The 27,585-nt window shown below is 49.2% G+C and overlaps 1 protein-coding gene across 4 annotated transcripts in view; it reads right to left on the reverse strand.

The window, feature by feature from the left end:
- Positions 1-14,791: 14,791 nt before the first annotated feature.
- The window catches only part of RAD1 (RAD1 checkpoint DNA exonuclease), a 266,136-nt gene continuing 253,342 nt past the window's right edge, over positions 14,792-27,585 (reverse strand). For 3 of the 4 annotated variants that reach the window (XM_069627109.1, XM_069627107.1, XM_069627108.1), the window contains 2 exons: positions 24,321-24,419; positions 14,792-16,285 (listed from right to left, as the gene is read on the reverse strand). In XM_069627109.1, coding sequence (XP_069483210.1) covers positions 16,102-16,285; positions 24,321-24,419 — 283 coding nt within the window. In that variant the 3' untranslated portion in view covers positions 14,792-16,101. The remainder of the gene's footprint in view (positions 16,286-24,320; positions 24,420-27,585) is intronic. The other variant, XM_069627110.1, reaches the window with a different exon arrangement.

Consider the following 27,585-nt stretch of genomic DNA (forward strand, 5'->3'; position numbering starts at 1 on the left):
GCCAGTCAGACACAAAGCCTTGCGGAACGTAAGCTGCAATCGCAAAAGAAATTCTGCAGCGGGGAAGGCAGGGCGGGAGCGATATGGAATACGTCGTCGGACCATCCCATCGAAAGAACGTTACCAGGTAAGAAAGTAACTTGTTCTTCGAGGGGATTGGGTCCTCCGACGTATTCCATATCTATGACAGACTCCCAAAGCAGTACCAGAGCAAGGAAGAGGGAAAGAATTTAGAATCAAAATTTAGAATAGCCGATCAAATAGCAGAGCAAAGGACCGCCTTGCCAAAGGCCAGATCCTGTCCTCGGATGGAATCGAGGGAATAGTGACGTACAAATGTATGTACTGAAGCCCAGGTGGCTGCATCACAGATGTTGCGAATAGGAACACCCCTCTGCAGGGCAGTAGATGCAGCCATACCCCTGGTAGAATGGGCCCGCAAGCCAGCCGGTGGGTCCTTACCCGCCAAGCGGTAACACTCCTAGATGGCCAAAATAATCCAGCGAGACAAAGTCTGTTTCGTCACAGCTTGCCCCAAACGCTTTCCAGCGTAACCAATAAAGAGTTGATCGTCCACTCTGACCAGGGACATGCGTGAAACATAAAAGCTTAAAGCTCTCCTAGGATCAAGCCTATGGAGCCTCTCCTCTTCCTTACCAGGATGCGGAGGAGGATAGAATGCCGGAAGAATAACCTTCTGGGCCAAATGAAATTCCGTCACTACCTTCAGAAGAAAAGAAGGACGGACTCTAAGGACAACCCTGTCCTTATGGAAAACAGTGAAGGGAGGCTTAACTGAAAGTGCCTGTAACTCAATCACTCTGCGAGCGGAAGTAACCGCAACTAAAAACACAGTTTTCAGAGTTAACAGCCTCAAAGGGCAAGAATGTAAAGGCTCAAACGGAGCACCCATAAGAAACTTAAGAACAAGGTTTAAATCCCAACCGGGCACCAGGAAAGGTGACTGAGGGAACACATTAGTGAGCCCTTTCAGAAACTGTGAAATTAAAGGGATTTTAAAGTAAGAACACTCTTCAGACGAGCGCTTAAAGATGGACAGCGCCGCTAGGTAACCTTTAATGGTACCCACTTGCAAGCCCCTGTGGGCCAAAGAAAGTAAAAAGGACAGAACCATGGGGATGTCACATGCAAAAGGATCCACATTCTGAACTCTGCACCAGTCGCAGAACTTACGCCAACGGTACAGAGACTTTGTTGCTGGCCTTCGGGCCGAAAGCAACACCTCCATCACGTCTTCAGGGAGGTCCCAATCCTTATACCTCAACCTTTCAGAAGCCAAGCGTGAAGGTTGAGGGATCTGACCTCTGGATGGAGAACCTGACCCCCCTCCTGTGAGAGCAGATCGTCTCGGTAGGGAAGACGACGTGGAGGGCAGATGGACAAGTCGAGAAGGTCCGGGTACCACGTCCTCCGAGCCCACGCCGGAGCAATGAGGATCATCCGGGAACCGAACTTCCGTAACCTCCGCAGCACTTGCGGGATGACGGGGGACTGGAGGAAACGCGTACAGCAGCGGGAATGACCACTCCACCACGAACGCGTCTCCTAAGGCTCCTTTTGGAGGAAATTCCCGCGAGCAAAACCTTTCGCACTTCCGGTTGACACTGGAGGCGAAGAGATCCACTTGAGGGGTCCCCCAAAGGGCGAAGATCTCCAGGAGAATCTCCTGAGCCAACTCCCACTCGTGAGAGATCGCGCTCTGCCTGCTCAGAGCGTCCGCCGTCATGTTTTCGTCTCCGGCCAGATGAACTGCCGAGATCGAAACTTCCTGCTGGATGGCCCAGAACTCGAGCTGCATCGCCTCCCTGCACAGAGGAAATGACCCTGCCCCCCACCCCCCTTTTTGTTGAGGTAGTGCATGGCCACTGTGTTGTCCGTCAGGATCAGGACACTCTTTCCTCGCACAGTCGGCAGAAAAGCCTTCAGGGATAGCCTGACGGCCCTCAGCTCCAACAGATTGATATGGAGTCTGGACTCCGACGGAGACCAACGACCGCTGACTGTCAGCCCGTTGGCATGAGCTCCCCATCCCGTGAGGGATGCATCCGTCACGATCGTCACCTTCGGCCAGGGAAGCCAAAATGGAGCCCCCTTCATCAAGTTGCCTTCGACGGCCCACCACAGAAGGTCCCGGGCGACCGAGGGCGGCACCTGAACCGGGTCCGACATCCTTCCGGAGGACTGCGACCATTGCGTCTTGAGTGCCCACTGCAAAGATCTCATCCGCAGGCGAGCCTCTGGCACCAGAAGAATGCAGGATGCCATGAGGCTGAGCAACCTCAAGAACTCGAACGCTGGGAGCGTCTGGGCATGCTGAAACTTGTGCACCATCTGCTGAATGTGAAGAGCCCTCACCTGGGGAGGAAAACACTGCCCCAGGGAAGTGTCGAGCACTGCTCCAATCTACTGGAGCCGCTGTGTTGGCGTCAAATGGGACTTCTTTAAATTGAGGGAGAAGCCCAGCCTGTGAAGGGAGTGGCAGGTGACGGACAGATGATCCAGGACTTGCTCGGGAGAGCTCCCCCTGATCAACCAATCGTCCAGGTAGGGGTAGACGTGAATCCCCCCTTGCCTGAGATGCGCTGCCACCACCACCATGAGCTTGGTGAAAACCCTCGGGGCGGAGGTCAATCCGAACGGCAGGACCCGAAACTGAAAGTGCTAGTCGCCAACCGCGAACCTCAGGTACTTCTTGTGCTTGGGATGGATCGGCACATGGAAGTAAGCATCCTTGAGGTCGAGTGACACCAACCAGTCCTGAAGCTGAAGGGCCTGGAGGACTTGAGAGAGAGTAACCATCTTGAACTTGTCCTTCCTGAGGAGTTTGTTCAAACCGCGCAAGTCCATGATGGGTCTCAATCCCCCGTCTTTCTTCGAAATCAAAAAATAAGGGGAATACCATCCCTTGTTCCTCTCCGCCACAGGCACCAGTTCTATGGCGCCTTTCTCCAGCAGGGCTTGAATTTCCTGCGCAAGGAGCGGATCCGGACTCTGCAAAGAGAGGTTCCCCGGTGGATTGTCGCGAGGCCTGTGCCGAAAAGGAAGACAGTAGCCGTGGGTTATGATCTCCAGAACCCACACATCTGAAGTAATGGCTTGCCACTCTACAAGATGCTGCGCCGGCCTTCCCCGAACCGGCGAACCATGGGACATGGCCTCATGACTGAGTGGGAGCGGCTGCGGCGTTACCTGAGGGCAAAGAGGCAACTGCCCGAGCGGCCTTGGCACCACGGGTACCCTGTCGTCCACCTCTGGTACCCCTGCGTTGGCCTCTTTGACTGCCAGCTCCTCTCGCTTTACTGAAGGACGAGTAATAGCGAAAGGAACCACCCATCCACTGCTGTCCCCTAGGACGAAAAGGCGGAGGTTGGCGAACTGCAGCGCCCAACGACTTCGCTGCAGCTTTTGAGGTCTGCAACCTCTCAAGGCTCTCGTCAGCCTTGCTGCCAAAAAGGTGTTCACCGTCAAAGGGCATGTTGAGGAGCCGGGACTGCACATCAGGTGCAAACCCCGACTTCCGCAACCACGCAAACCTGCGTATCACAGTGCTCGCCGCCATGGACCTACTGACGCTTTCAGCTAAGTCCAAACCCGACTGAACGGACTCACACATGGCATCCTTACCATCCTGGACCATAGCAGCGACATGTATTTTCTGACTGACATCCTAGTGCCTGCTTTCCATTCCTTTGCCTTTTGAGTCAGGGGCCGTGGCCGCCTGCACCACTAAACTCTCCGGAGTGGGGTGCCTGGTCAAGTAGCAGGGGTCGCTACTGGCTGGACGGTATTTTCGCGACAAGGACCTGCCCACCGCCGGGAGACTCTCCGGAGCAGTCCAAGCCGCCGCCACCCTTCTCTGTAAAGCCATATGGAACGGCAGTACCGGGTCAGTTGGGGGACCAACATCAAGGATGTCCGTGAGATCATCCTGCACAAACTCCCCTGGGGGAGCAGACCATCCCAAGTACTCAGAAACCCTGGCCACAAGGCGTCGGTACGAGGAATCGGCATGAGAGCCAGGTTCAGGCCTACAAAACTCCACCTACGGAGTGGTGTCCAGTCCACTGGCATCATGCAGTGACTGCCTCAAATCGTCAAACTGACTATGGCCCGAGACAATTTCATCTGGAACCTGACTAGGAACCAGGCTATCAGAATCCTCATCCGCCTCCGAAATATATTCCAGGTGGCGAAAAGAAGGCACCCGAGAGTGCTTGCTCTTAACCAGAGCCTTCCTAGGGGGTTCCCCTAAAGGCGGCGATGGCGTCGAGCGAATCGGCGCCGAGAGAACATGCATCGGCGCCGAGAGGATCGGCGTCGACGTCAGATGCAGCGCCGCCAGCATCGGCAGCATCGACACAGCCCTCGAAGCCGGAGCCCCGAGCGTGTCCTTCGACGACCTGAGCATCGACGGCTTCGACAACTTCCTCGGAGCCTCGAGAAAGCCTGTCGACGCCCTCGGCGCGTCAGACGTCGATGTCTTCCTCGAAGACCTCACAGGTGCACACGGGCTCGAACGCGTCGAGGACCGGGACCTGGAACGGGTACGTCGAGAACGAGTCTCCTTGTCCGAACGGGACCTCTCCCGTGACGACCACTCTTGCGAGCGGTGTCTCTCGACCTCTCACGACCGACCCCACTCGGGGGCGCGGACAGCTTAGTACCCTGTGACTCGAGAATCGCCAGCATTTTCTTACCGAAGGAAGCCCATTCCTCCGGCGTCGCACGGCTGGTGGGGTAAACGACGTGCCGGGCAGAGTCCTCCGAAGAGGACCTGGAAGACGACCAGTGTCAGCGCTTCCAAGAATGCCTCGAAGAGGCTGAGGAGTGGCGAGCCCGACTCCTAGAAGGAGACCTACGAGACTTCCGACGATGACGCGGAGAGTCACCTCTCGAATCATCCGTCGAAAGCCCCGCAGACTTCGACTTCCGGGGCTTGGACACCCGACCTACCGACAACTTCTTCTTACGTTCGCGTAAGGCTTTGGACATGAGCGACTGGCAGTCGATACAGTCATCCGTGTCGTGGGCCTCCCCGAGGCACCAGAGGCAGGCGTCGTGCGAGTCCGTCACCAACATCTTGGACCCACACTCCCCGCACTTCTTGAAGCCCGGACGCGGGGTCGAAGACGAAGTAGAAGACATCTTCACACGAAGGATTTTCACAAAACAAACACGTTCGAAGAACCGAAAAGAACAGAACTCCAAAGAGTCGAGGCGTTAACCGAGATTCACGAAGCAACACGTTCGCGGAAAAAACGGAACTGAGGCTACGGGCGTCGTGCGCCTTACTTATCACATCAGATGACGTCGGAGGAGTCCTCGACGACGGCGCATCGACGCAGACGCCGAAAAAAGTTTCCGAAGCAGCACAGCTGTGGTGATTACATGTCATAGATATGGAATACGTCAGAGGACCCAATCCCCTCGAAATGGAGTTACTGGTAAGAAACTACTCCCTTCTCCAGCATTGGATCTTTGATGGATTCAAATGCTTAGAATAGATTATACAGCAGTACCCCTAACCTGGAGGTGTGCAATGCAAACAAACTATCCAAGCCACATAGGCAGTTGGGTATATGAAAAACCTCCATCAAGGTACACTGACAATAACTAAACATATGTCACAATGACAAGAGTATGTATACCCCTATATGGGGCTTACCTTACTGAAACAGATGCCGAAGTACTGCTCGCCCCATCTGCATATCTGCCGCATGTTGTTGCTCTAGGCAATAATGCCGAGTGAATGTGTGCGGCAACGACCATGATGCCGCTTGACAGATGTCCACCAATGGAATTCCAGACCATAACGCTGCCGATGACGAGGTGGATCTTGTTGAATGAGCCTTTGGCCGTCTTTCCAATGGTTTTCTTGCTTTAGAGTGACAGAAAGCGATAGTCGACGACACCCAGCGGGCCAGTCCTTGCCTAGAGATCTGTTTCCCCTTCACTGAAGGCCCATAAGCTACAAACAGTTGCCTTGAATGTCGAAAACCTTGAGTACGACTGAGATAGAACTTCAAAGCTCTTTTTACTTCCAATGTGTGGAGAGTTTTCTCTGCCGCAGAAGAAGCTGTTGCAAATAATGTTGGAAGAACAATAGAAGAATGTTTGTGGAATGAATGTCGTTGGCACCTTAGGAATGAAGTGAGGATTGTTTTGTTGCGAACACTACCTTGTCTTTGAAAAACCGCAGGTATGGAGGATCAATGACGAATGCCTGTAATTCAGAAAGCCTTCTTGCCGACGTAATGGCTACTAAAAGGCCATTTTCCATGACAAAAACTTCAACGATGACGATGACATCGGCTCAAACGGAGCTTTCATTAGTGCTGACAGTAGTAGATTCAGGCTCCAGTTTGGTGGAAATTTCTTAGCTAGCGGGAAAGTTCGAAAAAGGCCTTTCAGGAAATGCTTCACCTGTCGATCGCTGAAAAGAGGTGTTGAATGTCTTGAGTAAATCTCGAGATGGCCGCTAAATTAACCTTAATGGAGGAAAAAGCCAATCCTTGCTCCGCCAAGTGTAATAAATATGGCAGAATTTGCTCTGCTCCGACGTTTAAGGGGTCTACCCACGGATGATCCCTGCACCATATACAGAATCTTTTCCATTTACTTGCATACGAAGCGTTCGTATATGGAACTTGTGCTGCCTGTAAAATTTGCCGACACTCTGAGGGAATGTTCAAGTCCCCGAACTCGGAGAAGTCAGGAGCCAGGCCGTCAGGTTGAGTGAGTCTGGATCGTGGTGCCAAACCACTCCTTAGTCTTGAGATAGAAGGTTCGGCATCTTCTAGAACCTCAATGGCTCCGCTATCGACAGTTGCAGTAGATCTGAGAACCACGACTGTCTCGCCCAATAAGGAGCCACCACAATCACCCGACATGGGTACTTGTGAATCCACTGGAGTGTCTGCCGGATGAGTGGAAACGAGTAAGCAAACTTGTTCGTCCAAGGGAAGGCGTTCGCCTCCCCCATCGATCCGGGCTGTGGCCACCTGCTTGCAAACCGTGCGCACTTCTTGTTCTCTCGGGTCGCAAACAGATCCAGGGATGGATGACCCCATTTTCTGAAGACTTTTGCTCGTGCAGTTGGTTCAGTTCCCTGCTGAGTGAATCTGCCTGTATATTTTTTACCCCTGGAAGATGGTAAGCCATTATGGTGATATTCTGTTCAAGGGCCCAATGCCATATTTTTTTACCTTCGCTCGAGAGCGTCCTGGACTGTGTGCCCCCTTGCTTCCTGAGATAGAACATCGTTGTTGTATTGTCTGTTAGTAGTCTGACAACCAATGCTCGTATGCGCGGCAGAAAGGACTTCAGAGCCCAACGTACCGCTCTTAACTCCAGCAGGTTGATGTGAAGAGTAGACTCCGCTGGGGACCATTGACCTTGAGCTTACAGGGGCCCTAAATGAGCTCCCCATCCTTTCAGCGATGCATCCGTCACTACCGTTGCTTGAAAATCCGGCTCCTGCAGGGGCATACCCTTTGTCAGGTTTTTTCGAGAGCTGCCACCACTGAAGTGCCTGCAAAAGATCGTGGTTGATGCTCAACTTGTCTGACCACCGGCCTCATGAAGAGACGCCAATTGTTCACCAATGGAATACAAGATGCTAAGGCCCCTAGCAGCGACATGTATTTTCTGACTGACATCCTAGTGCCCGCTTTCCATTCCTTTGCCTTTTGAGTCAGTTTCTGAATTCTTTACACAGAGGGCCTCACTAGCCCTGATTGGGTTTGGAACTCCGCGCCCAGAAGTACTAAGTTTCTTGAGGTCATTAGCAAGGATTTCTCGAAGTTGATCGCAAACCCCAAGCGTTTCAGAAGTTGCATGGTGGCCTTTAGGCTTGCTTAAGCAATGCTCGGCAATGAGCCTCTTATCAGCCAATCGTCTAGATACGGGTAAACATGATGACCTTTTCTTCGCAGCCACGCTGCCACTGGAGCCAAACACTTTGTGAACGTCCTGGGAGACGACTTTAGTCCGAAAGGAAGTACTTTGAACTGGTAATGGTTCAGACCGACTACTAACCTCAGAAATGTTCTGTGTAGTCGATGCACCGGTATATGAAAATATGCATCCTGTAGATCTAACGACGCCAGAAAATCTCCCGGCTGTACTGATCGTATGACCTCCTGAAGCGTAAGCATCTTGAACTTTAAACTTTTTAGGGTCTTGTTAAGGGTCCGAAGGTCCAAAATAGGTCGCCACTTGCCGTTGGGTTTTTTGACCACGAAGTAACGAGAGTAAACTCCCTGGCCCCTCCCGGCCACTGGAACGAATTCTATAGCCCCTTTTTGCAGCATAAGCTCCACTTCTTGATGTAATATGCAAAGGTAGGGTTGCGCCGAATACAAAGGTGGAATTTATGACAGCATTTCATTGAACTGTAGAGAGTGGCCTAGTTTTATCGTGTCCAATACCCAGCAGTCTGTTGTTATACTTTCCCATTCGTCGATGCGACGAGCCACCCTTCCTCCCAGGACGTACTGTAACATGTCATTGTTGTGACTTTGACTGCCTGTGTTTCGCTGATGAATATCCTCTTCTTCTCAAAGCCTGGTAGTGTCAGCCTCTTCGCGTTGCCTGGACTGCCAGTCTATAACCTTGGGAGGCGTATGATGGCCTGCTGAAGTTTCGGTCTCTAGATGCAGTAAAACAGGAATTTCCTGATGCTCCGCGGAAGGGACGAAAAGATCGAAAAGCTCTTCCACTTTGCAGGGCTCCTAACGACCTGGCCGTATCCGTATCCTCTTTCATACCTTTCAAGGCTTCGTCGACTTTCTCTCCGAACAGTTGGTCTCCCTCACAAGGCATATCGAGTACCTTGTACTGGACTTCCGGTCTGAAGTTAGTACATTTCAGCCAGGCCTGCCTTCTCAAAACCACTCCGTTGTTTATTTGCTTAAACCCGGACTCCGCCAAATCCACAGCAATGTTAATCAAGTGGTTTGACGCTTCTTCTCCCTCCCGGACCAGTAACATGGCCGACTTTCTATGTTCCTCAGGAAGGTGTTCTAGGATAGGGGCCAAACGAAGCCACATCTCCCTATCATACTTTGCCCTAATTGCAGGCGAGTTAGCTGCTTTAACCGTCGTCGCTCCTACGTATAGAACCTTTTTTGCCAAACACGTCCTGTCTTCTAGCCTCGTTATCCGGAGGGGTAGAACATTTGTGCTGCGATCTGGCCTTCCTAGCTGCTGCAGCCGACACCACTGACTTTGGAGATGGTTGAGCGGTCAAACATTTAGGCGTAGAGTCTGGATCCTTGAACTTCTTCTCCAACCTGCCCTTTATTGCTGGTTCTGAAAATGGATGGCGCATGGTCCTCAAACCTTCTTGCCAGACGTGGTCTAGAATGTGAACTGAGAAGACTGACTTCCTTCTTTTCACCATATGGTCGAACAAGACGCACTCCTTTTCCTCTTCAGAGCTCAGACCAAACTCAATACAGGCTTTGCCCATCATCGCGTGAAAAGCGCCAATGTCGTCCGGTAGTGATGGCTGAGCCAGGCTCCTAGGTGCCTTCATCTCTGCTTCCGACTCCCATGTAGGATCCCTCGAAGGGGAGGAGGATACCTCTGAAAAAGAATCTCTAGGTTCCGACTCTGAATCTTGTAACTTCCCTTCTTCCGGGTATGGGCGTGGTGGTTCCTCGCTCACTGGTCGGGAGGATGGATTTTCCGTAACCCGCGCAGAAGGACCCGGTTCGTCGTCGGCAGGTCTCGCCGGCATCCCCGAAGGTGCGTCTACGAGGGGTAACATCTCATCCAACCGCTTCAAGAGAGACTGTAGAGTGGACAGCACTTGCAAGGATAATATAGATTGAGGGTTCAATAAAGACGACGAAGCAGGGACATTTTTCCCCCCAAAATCGTCGACAATCGTCGCCTGCAACCCCAGATCTGCTGGACCAATGATCTGTTCTCGATCCTCCTCCATGGATGATACTGAGAAGGCTGCCTCCGGCTGTAGTAAGGTCTCTGGCAGAACCGCATCGTACACCTCCGGCTGCCATGCCCTTGGAGGCTCTACCATCGACGATGTCAACGTGGATACGTCCATCATCGCCATCGTATTCACCGGGGCCACTACAGGAGTTGCCTGTGTCGACGGCAACCCTCTCGTCAACGACAGAGTCTCTGTAGACGATGGTATAGGCTGTGACGCAGAGTCTTTTGGCGATCCCACCTTTTTTGAGCCAGATTTATGCTTTGTCAAGTCTCTACTCGAGGACGACCTGTGATGGTCCCCTGAGGAGGAGGTCTTCAAAGGATCTTTCCCTTTTTTCGACGAAGATGAAGAAGACGACTTTCCTTGATGGCGATCTTGTCCATGTCTCGACGAAGATTCCTTCACCTTATGTTTTTCTGAAGGGCGTTTCTCCATAGAAGGCGGTTTCTTCGGAGGAGGCTCCGCCGACACCGACCGGCGATGGAATTCGGCCTTGGATGAATTGGGGCTCGACGCCAGGCTGCGCGCCGATCCTACCTCCGATGAAGGATAGGTTCCTTCATTCAGCCACGTCACCAGGCATCTATTCCTATCCTTTAGCGTCTTCTGTGAGAAGCCTTTGCAGATCTCAACTGTCCACCGAGTGGTGAGGGTGCAGACAGTATAAACAATCCATGTGCCCATCTCCTTCATAAACTTTTTTCAGTCCGCATGTGGCACACGGACGGAATAACACCTTTCCGGAAATTTTCATGAAGAAAAACTGTCAAGAGTAGAACTCAACCTTGTACCGAAGTAGAAACAAACACGAGGTGCTCCCGCTACTTTGGAGACGGTTGAAATCTGAAGGGAGCCGCGGGGGCGGGTCTATTTATATCTCTACGTCCTAGGGAGTCAAGCATACGCAGCCCGAAAACGACATAGATAGGACACAGAAGTATCGAAATTTTTTGCTATAGGAAAGGTCTTTATAAATATACCGAGGGTTCCCAGCCTGAAGACGGGGATTATTCTAAGCATGTGAATCCATGAAAGATCCAATGCTGGAGAAAGAAGAATTCCCTCATTCAGAGAGGGTCTTCTCGTTGTTCTACTCGCTTGACTTGAGGATGTCTGATCAACGCCCCGAGCTGTTTGGTGTGGTGAGTAACGATCAGCAATATCATCTGGGGCCCTTGCGTCGAGCTCATGGCTGGAGGGCACCGTCTGCAAACCCTGCATCTTTGTCTGTGATCTTCAACCTTGAGAGTTCCTTTCCATAATACCAAAATGCTTTCGGCTAGCACTTGTTGCACTGAATGTCATTGGCCCATAGGAAATTATTGGGTGCTAGCTGTACATAGCCACACCTTTTTCCATTTCTGCAAAACATGGACAATTCTGAACAGCTATAATCCAGGCATTTTCCCCATTGACATGAACCTGTTGGACATTGAGTTTTTCTTCATTCTCAAAATCTGAGAACACAGCATATGGTCTCAAGAACAGATTCCTGAACATTTAGGGAATTCCACGGAAGTCACTACTCTGACGCCCTTTTCTTAAAGGTTACCTAGCTGTAATACCATGCATGTTTTGCCTGCAGTCTTTCTTGAACAAACATATATTAAGAATGCACGTTTCCTAATATATTGCATGGTCAATCCCTTATGGTAGGTTGTTGCATTTGACCCTGTTTGTTTTTACCACCATGTACCTCTCCTGAGAGCACAACCATGACTGTTCTGCCACATTTACCCCTGTGAGAGACAGGAATTGAACAAAGATGCCCTACAACCTAGTTGTTGATAGCCTGAAGCAGGCTCTGCAATCCAGAAAGACATCCTACCAGGGCTTGTTGCCAGAGTAAGGTACTACCTGGAGGAACAGTGTGGGAGTCGTCTTTGCCCTCTCCTTGTTGTTTCCTCACCGTGCATTGTGACCAAATCTCTGAAGATCTCGACTATATGATATGATATGGGATTTATAACGCGACTATACACAAGTGTTTCAAGGCGCGACGAGGCAAGTTAGGGGGAACAAAGGGAAGACAAAACAACAATCCTACAAGGCCGGTATCATTCAGATCGCGCAAGTGCATGGGGAGGAGGAAGGGGAAGGGAATAAGTGCGTGGGGAAGGGAAAAAGTGCGTGGGGAAGGGAGAGGGGAAAGTGCAGTACATGGGATAGTAGAATAAAAATAGATCAATAAAACGGCCACTGGTGGCAAGTGCAAGGAAGTGCAGACATAAGTGCTGGTAGGGGGACTGTAGGGATACAGAAAACAGTCCCCAGTGCAGGGGTTGCCAGGGAGGCAGTGCAGGTGGGCAACTGGTGGGGCCTGGGCCCGAGAGTCAGAAGGGTGGCCAGGTAACCAGTGCCGTTTCAGCCAGGAATTTAACAGGGGAGCGGGGGAGAGAAAGCAGAGGCAAAAAGGAAGGTTTTGAGGTGCTTCCGGAACCGGAGATGGTTCTCCTAAAGTTTCAAGTAGGCAGGAAGGCTGTTCCAGAGGGAGGCACCTGCCGAAGAGAGAGATCTACCACCAACTCGTTGCTTGGAGAAGCGACTGACCCTGAGGCAGTTGGATGCAGATGGGCGGAGAGCTCGCAAAGGAAGATATTTAGGAAGAGCGAGTTGAAGGTATTGTGGCCCCAAGCCCCAGAAGGCCTTGTGGACAATACAGAGGGTTTTGAACTTAATCCTCGTAGCCACTGGGAGCCAGTGAAGAGATTTCAGTCCTGCAGAGATACGATCCCTGGGCTTGAGGCCAAGGACAAGTCTCGCAGTCCTGTTCTGGATCATTTGCAGGGGCGGAGAGTAGAGGCAGGCAGATTTAGATAGAGGCTGTTACAATAGTCCAGCTTAGAGAGAACCAGGGCTCTGGAGACAGTGAGCTTCTGGGGGGAAGGAGAGGAAAGGAAGTATACCTCTGAGGAGGTGCAGCTGGTAGTGTGACTTCTTAGAGACGTCAGAGATGTGAGGAGAGAAGGAGAGTGTGGAGTCGAAGATGACTCCGAGGTTTTTTGCCGTGCAGTTGGAAGCAGGAAGAGGGCCAAGAGAGGCCGGCCAGAGAGCTGCAGGGAAGGAGGGAGCGGGTGTGCCGATGAGTAGAATCTCAGTCTTACTGGCATGGCAAAGTATAGTTGCCCTGCTGCCAACGACCTGTTCCCCAGCTGTAATGGAGGTCAGACGAAGGGGTCCAAATTACAGTAAGAGCAAAATGATTAAAATTATTCAGGGTCCTGGACAAGACTAAAGGCAGGGTCCAATTTATCAGTGACGACCGACCCTCGCGTAAAATCAACGCTGAAGATTAGGGCGTAACAGGAAACCATGTGAAGAATATAAAAGAAGAATTTTATGATGCTGTTGGGCCCTACCCTCTGGGAGTGGCACAGAGAAGACTCTCCATACTAGTGAATGGGCAAAAAACTGTGATGCTTGATTCAATCCTGTCTGTAAGCAGGGGTGCCTGCAGAAACTCACCATTCACAAGATCAGATCTCCAGCACAAACTACGTCAAGGTTGTAGGAGCCAGGGAAATTTGAGAAGCCAGGGAGGAGCAGAGTGAGGAAAGGGGGGGGAGCTTACACCTGAATCAAAGATGGCCAACAAGGCTAATGAAGACTCAGGAAGCCACAACCCATAACATCTGGGGAAAATGATGGAATTAAGACACAGAACCTATCCGGCTGAATACAAAGAAAACTGGAGGGCAACTAATGCGGGCCACAGGAGTTCAGCCCTTTGGGCAGAGAGGCCTTTATAAGGCCAGAGGCAGTGAAGGAAAATAGATGAGCTCCCAGCCAAGAACCAGGGAGCTACTAAGATAGCAAACAAAGCCAAGTAAAGTTGAGGCTGAGAACAGACTGGGTAAACTAGGCCAGCTGGAAGAGCTGAAATAGCAGAGAGACCTTAAAGAGATTAGAGGCTGAAAAGCCTAAAATAACGTAAAGACTTGGGCTTGCTGAACAGCGAGTAGTGGACTATATCCATGAAGAGTGGAGTGGGCCCCATATTGCTTGGAGCAGGATAAAGCAAGAAGGGTCTCATCTCCCTTAATGGGAGAGTAGCATTGTGGCAAATAAGAGAGTTGGGCAAACTATTCCCCATACCCTGATTGTGACAAAGAAGACCGTCGTCTGATTATTTCCATTTAGATTCTGATGACTACCTAGTGTACAGAAAAAATAAACCTAAGGTAAATTACAACACTTGCTGTTTTCTTTGGGGCCCACTCCATTACTTTGCTTCGAACTCTCTACACACACGTTCTGCAAATTGTATTCACAATTGCACTATATCAGAATCGATTCTGCGGCATTGCTGTAGGCAAATTTCACAAAATGTGGCTTTATGTACCCATTTCAAAGCTGTTGGGCGGATTTAACCTTTTGTATGAATCTGTGGGAAAAGTAAATGAAAATAAAAACAATACATGAGTGAACTATTTTTCTCACTAGTGTAGCTCGGGAGCGTAAACACAATGATTAGAAACTGGACTGCTTCGAATGAGATCACACACTCTAGACACGCCTACCCCAGATACCACCTGCTGTGTAAAAAAGATGGGTGGGTGTTGGCATGAGATCCCTGTGAAAACGAGCATAGTCGCCTCAGGCTGTGTCCTTTGGACGTTTGAACTCCTTGGCATTGTAAAATTCAAGACAACACGACAATGAGCGTTTGATGTGTTCAATCACTACAATGCCCGATTGACACAAAATTGGCATCTCAGCTGTAGTAGGATGTGGTCCACTTAATTTTGTAGATTTCTGTACAATGTGCATTTCTCAAAATTGTGACTAAATATGAGTGTTAACAAAAAATTATTTTAGTATGTTTAAAAGCATTTTTATTACAAACGTACAAAACAAATTTAGTAACGAGGCGGACTATACACATTACTATAAGGTGTGATGTAGGCCAAAAGCAGCTAAAGACATACTCCAAGTGGCAAGCGGGCTCTCTACAATTTAAGAAAGAGAACAATCAGGGAGTTAAGAGAATCTTCTTGTCCTTTCAGTTCTTAAAATAAATATATGAATGGAAAGGTTGCTCTACTCCGTTTACTCTGTGATGTCTCCATAGGCGTGTTCACCAAGCAAGAGCGGCTCATCAGGCAGCCTGCAGTTCGGAAACATTATAGTTTTGATAACAGAACAGCTCCATATTTCTCAGTAGCTTCTTACCAGAGCTTAATCGAATTTCGGATAAACAAAAGGAACAGGGGGGAAAATACTCCTGAAAATCCCATAAAACACGAGTGCACTAACATACAGTGATTTATTTTTATATTCACAAATTCTAAACTAACAAAACCCCCCACTGATGCCAAATGCATTGATGAGGTCCAGTCTAGTATAAACAATAATGGCGCATGTCGCTTTGTGTCACAATCTGATAGGTCTTTTACTTGAAAGGATGTTTAAGCTTTGAGGTTAGACCTGGCTATAAATGGTATACAACAATCGTGCGAACTGCACGAGTTGCCTTCAGCTGTGTGCACACCGTGCTATGCAATCTACACCGAAAATGTAAAAAAATAAAATAATAAAAGCGTTTGTATTTTTAACCTCCTAGTCCACATCAACAGCACAATGCAATGGTTGGCTGTGTACAATTACCTTGCACGAGACTGCCCTTTAAGTGAGCATTGTAAGTGACAATAATGAAGCTCGCCAGCAGCAAAGAGGGCACTGGCAATAGTTACTACAAAGAGTCGACCACAAATGACTTGATTTAATCGATTTAGATTTCCATTTCTACCATTTCCAAGTTTTAATCCACTCCGTATGTCCTTCTGCACACGGACATCTGTAGTGCAAAGGAATGTCGGGGTAGACAAGCACGTGCTGGGTTTCGGGGATCCCTTTTTATTTTTTCACTCTTTTTAATTTCTGGATAGCTTTACACACAACCACTGGCAATGGACTCCAACCAGTCAATTTCTTCAATAGTCAAGTGTGGAGGACTGAGTAGAATAAGCCCTAGTTTTAAGTCAAATGTGATCACAATAATATTTAGTGGTGTTTTCAAAGAGCGGGGCCACCATGTCAACAGCCTAACAGTTTGTGAACATGAAAAATAGCCGAATATCCACAGTCTGTGAAATGCAACGTGCCTGTTTATTGGGCAATTATGTCTCCGATTCACCAACATCCTCATCTGGACAACAATAGTACTCCACAAAACAGATCTGGCCGTCTTCGTTCCTGATCATATATTGCAGAGAGAGGAAACCACGGTTATCTGTTCGAATTGAGACTTTGCAGGACAATGCAAGGGCTTTTGTGGAAGGTTTGAGTAAAGAGATTTTATACCTGGAAGAGACAAATAAATTCCAGTTAAATTAAGCACAATTAAACAATACAAAAAACACTGAAGCACAAATATGACCATTATCTGGGATCTACTGACGGCTCTACCGGAAGAAAGAAAATCATGCATTTTCCGAACAGCAGCGAGCGCAATATTAGCCTTATTGTAACACTATTTCCTAATTCTGTTGTACTCCATGAGTGCTGCTACCAATGAGGACTTGTATGTCTGTGAAAAGACTAACTCTTCAGCTTCAAATACAGGCTAACTGCCACACTCTATTTTTTGTTCTGAAACAAAAGAAAAAAAAGAAACTAGAGCGAACCACCAAGCTTGTAACCGGAACTTAAAAGATCTAGAGCAATATATATATATATATATATATATATGGGATACATTACTCACCGTAATCGTATTTCTGATGCTTGTATCTGCTTAGATTCACATGCTGTGCATAGGCCGACATCTAGTGGAAGCTGCGGAGTATTACAGTTTGTTTTTCGAAGTCGAAAAATGGGCGTCGACACAGGGCGTGCCAGTAAAACTATCCCTAGTGTGACGTCCCCTGTACCCATGATCCCTCACGCGTCTAGGATCCCCAGATTGTGTTTTTCCTGACATGAGGTAGCATGAGGAGTAGCGCGAGTACAGATAGTCCAAGCAGATAGACAGAAAGGTAAGACTACAAGCAACCATGCGCCTTCTCTCGGAGGGGAGGAAGGGTGGGTCGCATGTGAATCTAAGCAGATACAAGCATCAGAAATACGATTACGGTGAGTAATGTATCCCTTCTGAGGCTTGTGGAATCTGCTTAGATCACATGCTGTGCATAGATTAGCGAGCAGTACCAGAAGAAGGAGGTGGGATGTGAGAAGGGTCATGAGCAAACAGGTGTCTTAGAACCGCTTGTCCCACTTGTGTATCTGCCTTGGAATGAGTGTCAATGCTGAGTAAAAGTGTGAATAGAGCTCCAAGTAGCTGCTTTGCAAATGGTGTCAAGGGGAACATTTGCAATGAAAGCCAGAGTGGCCCCAATGCCTCTGGTAGAGTGGGCCCTTGGCGTAAAAGGCAGAGTTTTTTCAGAAAGAGAGTAACACCGCTGTATACAGTTGATAATCCACTTTGAGATAGCGCCCTTAGAGACGCGATCCCCCTCTCTGCCTGTAGCTACGGAGACAAACAGTTGATCTGTTTTCCTTAGCGGTCTGGTTTTATTTACATAGTATAAGACCGCCCTACGCACATCTAGGGTGTGTAGTTTCACCTCAGCTGAGCTTTGTGGGTTTTGGAAGAAAGCCGGAAGCTCGATGGACTGGTTTACATGGAACTTGGATATGAATTTTGGTGAGAATCTAGGGTGTGTGCGTAAAACCAGTTTGTCCTTGTGGATAGTAAAGAAAGGATCTTGCACTGACAGAGCCTGAATTTCACTGACCCTTCTTATGGAGGTAATGGCTACTAAGAAGGCCGTTTTATAAGTCAGGTGTTTGAGACTACTTTTATGCATGGGTTCGAAGGGGGGCCCCATGAGCTTAGATAGCACCACATTGAGATCCCATCCTGGCGGTGGGTTCGAGATAGGAGGGTGAAGTCTCTTTACTCCTTCCATGAAGGCTTTAACCACTGGTACTTTCCACCACGAAACCTTGTTATGGGATGTGGTGTAGGCTGAGAGGGCTGCCAGGTGTACTTTCAGAGAGTTAAAAACCAACCCTGCATCCAGCAGGTGGAGCATGTATGTTACAACGTTGGAAGGAGTGCAATCAACCGGGTTGATTTGTTTACTCTGGCACCAGATAACGAATCTTTTCCACTTGTCAAAGTAACAGTGCCTTGTATTTGGTTTCCTGGACTCTTTTAGAATGTCCATACACCTCTGTGGTAATTTGAGATGTCCAAACTCTATGACTTCAGGAGCCATGCTGCTAGGTTCATAGAGTTGGGTTCCTGATGCACTGTTTGACCCTGTTGCTGGGACAGTAGGTTGTACCAGGCTGGGAGTCTGATGGGCTCGCACACCGCCATCCTGCGTAGGTGTGGAAACCATGGTTGTCTCGCCCACATGGGAGCAACTAGGATGAGCGTCATCGATTCCTTGTTCATTTTGTACACCACTTTTCTGATGAGAGGAGTTGGTGGAAAAGCGTACGCAAACATCCCTGACCAGTTCATCCACAGGGCATTCCCTTGGGAGTCTGGCTGGGGGAACCTGGATGCAAATCCTGGGCATTGTTTGTTTTCGCTTGTGGCGAATAGGTCTATAGTGGGGAAACCCCACTGAGAGAAGAGATCTTCTACTACGTTTCTGTGAAGGACCCATTCGTGTTCTTCTGGGAGGGAGTCTCTGCTTAGAGCATCCGCTAGGGAATTGAGCTCCCCTGGAACATGTTGTGATGACAGGAAGATGTTCCGTCTGAGTGCCCATATCCATATTTTCTGGGCAAGCTTGGACAGATTTGGCGAACGAGTCCCCCCTTGCTTGTTCAGATAGAACATGGCTGTCGTGCTGTCCGTCCTGATCTGCACCGACAAGTTCAGTAGATGGGGCTCGAACGCCTTTAGCGCTCGGAATACTGCCAGAAGCTCTAGCAGATTGATGTGGTTCTTGGCTACTGAGTGAGACCAGAGACCCTGAGCTGTGTGGTGGAGATGGTGAGCTCCCCACCCAGTCAGGCATGCATCTGTAGTCACCACGGCTTGTACTTCGGGATCGTAAAAGGGTTTCCCCTTTGCGAGATTCTCTCTTGTCCACCAGTGTAGGCTCTGTACGAGTGTTGGCGAAACGACCACTAGATCGTCCCACTGACCACTTGCCTGAGACCACTGTTTCGCCAACCATTCTTGCATGGGACGCATGCGCAGACGCGCGTGGGGGACCAGGTAAATGCATGACGCCATCATGCCCAGTAACCGCATAGCTTTGCGTACTGTTATCTGTTGACCTGACTGATAATGCGGAATTTGCAGAAGTATGTTCCGAATTCTTTCTTCCGAAGGGAAGGTCAATCCTTTCTGAGTATCTAGGATAGCTCCTAGAAACTGTTTTGAGGTGCTTGGCACCAGACTTGACTTTTTCTCGTTGATGGAGAAGCCTAATTCGTGGAGGAGGTCGATGGTCCTCTGAATGTTTGACCTGCAGATTCCTGGGGTTTCCCCCGTTATGAGCCAGTCGTCCAGATAAGGGTACACTGGGATTGCCTCCCTGCGTAGGTGTGCAGCTGCCACCGCCAGTACCTTGGTGAATACCCTTGGTGCAGAAGCTATCCCGAAGGGCAGTACCTTGAATTGGTAGTGGCGACTGTCCACCTTGAAGCGCAAGTATTTTCTGTGCGCCGGGAGCATGGAAATATGAAAATAGGCATCTTTCATATCCAAGGTTGCCATGTAATCCCCCTTTTTTAGGAGTGGGATTACCTCTTGTAGTGTGGTCATACGGAATTTTTGGGGCTTGACATACTTGTTGGCAGGCCGTAAGTCCAAAACTGGGCGCATTGTTAAATCTTTCTTTGGCACAAGGAAGTAAGTTGAATAGATACCCTTGTTTACCTGGTGTCCCGGGACGAGTTCTATCGCGTCCTTTTCTAGCAGAATGGCGATCTCCTCGAGGAGGATCTTCTGATGTTGTAAAGAGTGGACTTTTTGTCTTGGAGGATGGTTTAGGGGACGTTGCAGTAGTTCTATGCAGTACCCATTGGATACTGTTGACAGCACCCATCTGTCGGATGTTATCCCTTCCCATGCCTGGGTGAAACTTGATATTCGTCCCCCTACTGGGGTTGCATGGGAAGGGACCCTGAACTGAGCGTCACTGCTTTGGTGGAGGCGTGCCTCCTCCTTTACTGGGGCTGCCTCTGCCTCTACCACGTCCTCTTTTACTACCCCTACCATACGCCTGGGTAGACTGTTGTGAGCTGGTGTTCCACTGTGTACCCTGGGTGTGGGAGTAGCTATTTCCTCTATTGGAATTTTGGCCGCGGGGGCGACGAAAATTGCCATTCCCTCTTTGGTTAGGTGGTTTGGTAGTTAACTGGCCAAGGGATTTGAGGGTGTCGAATTCTTCCTTAGCGTTTTTTAGAGCGTCCTCGACTGCCTTCCCAAACAGGAGATCACTTTCCACTGGTTTGTCTAAGAGCGCAGCTTGTGTTTCTGCTTTGAATCCCGACTGCCTCAACCAAGCATGCCTTTTGATGACAGTCCCCTCTGCTATAAGTCTACCCGCATTGTCAGCGGCGTCCAGAGTTGCTTTTACAGTGCAGCCTGACACGTTCCTTCCTTCCGCACAAATGCGAGCTAGCTGGCTTTTAAGGGGTTCGGGAGCAGAGTCTATTAGTGCTGCCACTTCTTCCCACTGGTGACAGTTGTAGCTAGCCAACAGTGTGGTGGAATTCGCGATTCTGGCTTGGTAGGCTGCCGTGGAAGCTACTTTCCTGCCAAAACCATAAAGTTTTTTACTTTCTTTGTCGGGGGGAGCCTCAGAGGAAGATAATGGTGTACCAGCTCTTTTGCGGGTGTTGGTTACTACTAGAGAGTCTGGCTTAAGTTGACCTCTAATATATAGGGGGTCCGACTGGGCTGCTTTAAACAGCTTCTCCACTCTCGGATTTACAGGTCTTGTCAGGTTTGGGTTGACAAGGGATGGTGCTATTCTGCGTTGAACAGATTTTAGGATGGGAATGGTCTGGGCTACTGGCTTCCTTTCCCCTATTAGTTCTTCCGCAAAGTCCCTTTCTTCCTGGACACCTTGTGTGTCTATGTGGAAGTGGTTAGCTGCCCGAAAGAGCAGTTCATTCAGGAGGGGCTGATTATCTATTGGGGAGTCAGACACTGGGGCTTCCCTTTCGACTGGTGAGTCCATTCTGAAAATATCTGGGCTATTTTCTGGCTCATCCTCGTCTTCGTCTTCGCCGTAATAATCTGATCCTGCAGGATCTTCTGGCGTGTCAATTTCCTGACCTTCTATAAGGGAAGAGTTTCCTTGGTCTGTAGGGAAGAGGTAAGAATAGGGTTGGACCTCGATGGGGTCTAAAGGCCTAAATGGTGTCTCGACCCGGGGTCTTTTATTTGAGGGGATAGGGTCCCTTGACCCTGAGGGAGAATCTTCCTGAGGGTTTAAAGCTAGGAGTTGTTCAGGGTGTCTTTCGAAAAAATTCGCCAAGGAAGACATCCTTGACATTACTCTGTCAATGTCCTCGCATGACCAGAGTTTTGAGCTTGGGGTGACCTTGCTGGGACTTTCTATGGATTGGCCCTGAGAAGACTTGGTCAGTTCTTTTGTAGTGGAGGACTGCAAGGGTTGTTTCCTTTGCTGTTTACCCCCTTCCCCGTGGGTGGAAGTGTGTTTCCCCTTTCCCTTATCTTTCGACGCCTGGCGTCGAGGATCGGAGGTGGAATCCCTGTCTTTCGAACTAGCCTTCGAAACTGGCCCCTCTTTACTCCCAAGTGATGTACCCTTTTCCTGGGGTGCAGGCTGGGGGTGGAAGTCGTGTTGGTCTCCGGACGATTGATCTTCCGGGATATTAATGGTCGAGGCACTCTGTGCAAGTGTGGAGGCTTGCCTGACGTCGTGCGGCGACCTCGACCGGGACCGCCCAGAGGACGTCCTTTCGGACCGCTCCTTCTGTGCCTCTTTCCGAGGTTTCGACGACGTCGAATCTCGGGTGGATTTTTTGTGTTTAGCGTGTGTATGTGTAACGCTTTTGTCGCCGGGGGACTTCCCCATAGTCGCCGGGACGGACGACCTTCCGAAGCCGGGGACGTGCGTTCGGCTGTCCTTCGACGCCTTGGTGCCCTCGCCGTCCGAAAGTTCGGCGTCGCTGAAGGTACCCTCCGCCTCCATAGCTGCTAGCTTGGCGTGGTGGGCCCAACGCTTGGTGGAGCGGTCCTTAAGAGTTTTGGCCTTAAACCTACTACAGGCCCTGCAACCCGTCTCGGGGTGGTCTCTGGGTAGGCAAAGGTTGCACGTAGCGTGCTTATCTACCCAAGGGTATTTCTTATTACACTTGGGGCAAAACTGAAAGGGCGTACCCTCCATACGCGCCTGTGGGCAGCGGGCAAGTGTGTGTAGGTAATAAGGTGTCGAGTGTGGAAGTGTACCACCCCCACTCTCCCTACTTGTAGGGCCGAGGCCAGCGGCCCAGGCCCGAGCCGAGGCGGAAGCCTCAAGGACCAATCCGTCGGGTATTCGACGTTGATCTCCTCCCCGGTTCGGCGTCGAGATGTTGATCGACGAAAGGTTGGCCAAACGGGGCAAATTAGAATTAGTTTAGAGTGAAAATATGGCAAAGCCAGGGAACTCCGATGAAGTGCTTCCGACCAGAATGGCGGAAAAAAACAATCTGGGGATCCTAGACGCGTGAGGGATCATGGGTACAGGGGACGTCACACTAGGGATAGTATTACTGGCACGCCCTGTGTCGACGCCCATTTTTCGACTTCGAAAAACAAACTGTAATACTCCGCAGCTTCCACTAGATGTCGGCCTATGCACAGCATGTGATCTAAGCAGATTCCACAAGCCTCAGAAATATATATACAGAATGTATATGGTGGTCATGCAACTAGATGTAACAAATTTACACTGGGAATGTACAACTTCTGCTTAACAGGAGCACTCCCATGCATCATCTTCTTTTTTAAAACAAAGTAACCACCAGCACCACAGCAGAGAACTGTTTACCCCAGAAAGTAGACTAAAAGGTGACAGCCATTTGTCCGAGACAAAACCCTTGCTCCAACCTAAAAATATGCTGAAATATATGGTATTATTTGCACTGAAATCTCGCTCTTTCCTACTCACTTTTTTAAAATTCAAGTTTGTTGTTATTCTCTGATGTCGTGCATATGATTAATTTTTTAGTTTTATAAATAAAATTATACATGAGAGTGCCCCTTTGAGGCAGAAAAACCAGACAGCCTTTCTATCTAAACAACTGTTCCAGACAGCACACAGAGTGAATTGTCTTTAACACCATCTTCCAGGCGACATCATTGAAAAAGGCCCAGAATCAGGGAGGGATGGTTGCACACAGAAGCAGCGATTAGGTCTTTCAATTCCGCCATTCTCCATGAATGTATATCTTGGCTTCCACTAGCAAGGCCAAAGGATGTCTTTACGCCATGGGCAGGGATGGAACACGAATGTCTGGGACATGCATTACTGCTTAACTGATGGAGAGAGTTTTTCTTTTCCCAGCATTTAGTTCCATATGCCCTCACAATGGAAAGTCGCCAATGTGCAAGTTGATCGTGCAGGCTACCTGGTGGCTGAGCACATTTGAATTTAGACAGCGACGGAACCATTACATTTTGCTGCTCAAGGTACTGGTATGATCTCTGATCTTAGGAAAGGGAGCAGCACTTTATTCTGTCTTCTATTGTTGAGCTTCGCACTAAAGGCAATAGGCTATGCCCAAATTCTTCAAGCAACCAGGATGCCAAAGTGCCAAAACCGGAGTAAGCAATTAAGTTCCACACAGTACCTAGAATGCGTACTGTAGTATTGGATATGAATCAGTCCCATTATTGCGGGGAAGACTAAAGCTAGTGACCATGGACCTCCATGATAGATCAAAGTAGCTGCTTTTAACACTGCTGTAATGGTCAGACAAGCCTAAACTCCGGGTTCCACCCATTCCGTTTCATTGATTAGTTGATCCTACTTGTGCCCCTCCTAGGGAAGCGCAGGATTCAAAAGTAATGTTTCCAGTGCTGTAACACTCTGAATCAAACCCCACCCCACACCCTTTCAATACAGGTCATGATCAAATGAAATACAACACTCAATTTCCTTTTCAGGAAGGGGCTACAAAGGCTACAAAAAAGGGGTTTGTTGCCCTCGAGTGATCCCTGGCACATTGCGTCACATTCCAATCTTATGGTAATTTCACCTTACTGAGAGAGTCTCCTAATAATACATAGCCCATTTTTTTTGCGAGATTGTAATTGTGAACACCCTACACGTTACTTGGGGGAAAACTAAAATGACAACACATCATGACGCCACAGAATTCTGTAGTAACGTCGCCATTAAAGGAAGACCTGTTTGTTTGGGTCTGGCTGCAATGGAAAGCTTCCATGAGGTCTGAATCTTTTGGATAGTCCAGGTGTGAACTTCCTGCATTTCCAAATGTGGACAATCTGAAGAAAAAAGAAACGGGAGACTTCATTAGAAGCCAATTTACGTTTTAATAAAAACATTATTTGGTTAATAAAACACCAACCTTTTACAATTTATATCACAGATGGACCATAAAAGGACAGTTGAAAATGCAATTAAAAAAAGAACAATATATTGGCCCAAATTATTTAAGTCCATAAAGTTCAGACTATGAACAAATTCTTTAAAGTGCAGAGCGCGTAATATGATTAAAGCAGGACATATTGTTACCAAGTGTTTCAAGTTCTCAGTTTATTAAAACATTTCGTTAGGAAGCAAATAATGAATAGTTTTTTTAAAAAACTTTATTTATTCGACTTGACAACACACAAAACAAAAGATCAGAGAGAGGCACAACAAGGCATCAATATACAGTAATACCAAGAGACATTTACGGTAGCATTCGGATACCAATACAATACACATGGGAAAGATGGTTCAGGATGCACTGCGATCAGGGTTAGCGAGAGGAGGGGCCATTAAGGGGATTAGGAGAGAGGAGCGGAGTCAGAGTCTGAGTTAGGGGATAGGGTGGACAGGTAGTTGTGAAAAGGACGCCAAATATCCCTAGGTCTGGAATGTGAATGTTGTAACGCCCCCCAGGTTTCCTCCGTGTCATGTGCCCAGGTGACTGCCCTAAGCCACCGCGCAGCCGTGGGTGGATTACGGTGAAGCCAGCACAGTAGTATACAGCGCGCTGCCAGCACCAGACATAGACCTGCCAATTTCCTAGAGTCCCGATGCAGCCCAGCTGGCTCGTGGAAAAGGCAGCGTACAGGAGAGGGGTCTATAGTATGGTCTAGCATGTCAGACATTATGGAGCATATCTCGCGCCAGTATTGCGTCAGGTTTGGGCATTGCCAGATCATGTGTATGTAGGTAGCTTGGTCCGCACCACATCTAGGGCAGTTAGGCGAATGTTTGTGAAACATGCAATGTAGTTTAGTAGGTGTGTGGTGGTATCTGTGCAGAACTTAAATTGCAGTAGTTTAAACCTAGAATTATAGGAAACCTCCTGGGTGTGGGCGCACATACGGGCCCAGCGCTCTTCAGTAATCTCAACTCCGAGATCCTCCTCCCATTTAAGTCTAAGTTTAGTAAAAGGGGGGGGCTCTGGTCTGTAGTAGGTTGTAGAGCCTTGATACATTACCCCTAAAGGAATCGACAGAGCAGAGTTCTGCGATTATGGGATCGTCTGGTGGAATAGCAGGGAAGTCAGGGTATCTGGCTTTAAGGTTCTTGCGAAGCAAGGAGTATTGTAGCCAGGCTGATGGTTTACGCTTAAGGGAGCTAGGGAGGTCAGACAACTCAAGGAAGTTGCCCTGTATAAAGGCATTTCGTAGTGACAAGAGACCCGCCTCCGACCACCGGGACACAATGGACTGAGGAATATACAGAACATCAGGGAAGAAATTCCAGAGCGGGAGGTCCCCATGGAACGGGTGGGGTGTGGCGACCATTGCCCATATTTTGGTGAGTGCCACGGAAGCGCTAACAACGGGGTCTGCCGAGTCAGGATCAGGGGGAACGGGCTTAAGGATAATGGATCCAATCACACGCTCGCTGACCTTCAATTTCTCAAGGCGGACGTGTGGGGGGGATCCGTGGTGATGATTCAATAGGATGCAAATTGGGATTGGGCGACCGCCCAGTACCTGAGGAAGTCGGGGGCACCGAACCCACCTAGCTCCTTAGGGGCGGTGAGTGTAGTAAGTTTGAGGCGGACAGCACCAGAATGCCAGAGAAAGGTGTTTGTTTTGCCGCGTAGTGTCTTAAAGAATTAATTGCCCGGCCATAGTGTGAGATTGGTAAATCGGTATAAGAGTTGCGGCAGCACTACCATTTTGAGTAGACCGATTCTGCCAGCTAGGGAGATGGGAAGTCTAGTCCAATTAGCGTTTTTTGTGGCCAGGTTGGTAAGGTAATTTTGATAATTGTCAGTACGCAACTTATCTGTATGTCGGGAGACCAGCACCCCCAGGTACTTAAAGCTGGTTTGAGCCCAAGTAAAACCAAACAAGTCTGATGGGGGCTGCGTGGCGTCAGTCAGTCAGTGGGAATAGGGCCGATTTTGAACAGTTACCTTTCAGCCCAGAAATATGCCCAAATCGGGCTACATCTTGCAGGATCGGAGCTAGGTTGGTTTCGGGAGAGAGGATGTACAGGAGGGCATCGTCAGCGTATGATGAGATTATGTCAGCATGACCTGCCATGCGTAAACCTCTGTGTGAGTGCGGCTGGCGCATCATGTCTGCAAAGGGTTCCATAGCTATTGCAAAAATTAGCGGTGAAAATGGGCATCCCTGACGTGTCCCCCTGGCTATCTGAAAGATGGCGGAGCATCTGTCCTCCGTACGAACCCTAGCCACTGGGCTGGTGTAGAGGAGCCTGATCCAGGCACGGAAGTTGGGGCCAAATTTACACTTCTTAAGGACTCTCCACAAATACCAGGACACCAAGTCAAATGCTTTCTGCATGTCTAAGGTGGCCGCCACCGCCTGCGTATCGGGGTTTATTCTACTAATCACATTAAAGAGTCTTCTAAGGTTGAGGGATGTGGACCTACTAGGGACAAAACCAGCCTGATGAGGGTGAATAATATGCGGCATAAGCAGAGCAAGGCGATTAGCTAGCAGTTTAGCGTAAATTTTAACATCACAGTTTATTAACGATAGGGGGCGGTAGGAACCACACTGGGTGGGGGGTTTACCTGGTTTCAGGAGGACTGTCACCACAGCCTCGCGGAGGGATGGGGGGAGTATACCTGTGTCGCATGCCTCCTCCCAGAGAGCCAATAATTGAGGGGCCAGGATGGATTTGTAGCGTTTGTAGAAGTCCATGGGGAGACCATCAGGGCCGGGGGCCTTCCCAGCTGCTAGTGACTCGATGGCCTCTGTCAGCTCTTCAGTGGTGAAGGGGGCTTCCAGGGAAGCAGAGGCGTCAGCAGACAGGCTATCCAGGTAAGAGTCGATTTTCCGAAACGCGGGGACCAATGGCCTTAGAGTATAGGGAGTTGTAAAATGTTAAGAACTCAGTATTGATATCTTGAGATGAGGTAGCCAGTGTACCATCAGTCGTTTCTATTGCTGGGATGTTAGGGGCTCCAAACTCGCGGCGTATCAGACTGGCAAGCTCACCCTCCCCGTA

Source organism: Ambystoma mexicanum, chromosome 6p, assembly GCF_040938575.1.
Source record: "Ambystoma mexicanum isolate Mex_15411 chromosome 6p, UKY_AmexF1_1, whole genome shotgun sequence".
NCBI classification, from domain to species: Eukaryota; Metazoa; Chordata; class Amphibia; order Caudata; family Ambystomatidae; genus Ambystoma; species Ambystoma mexicanum.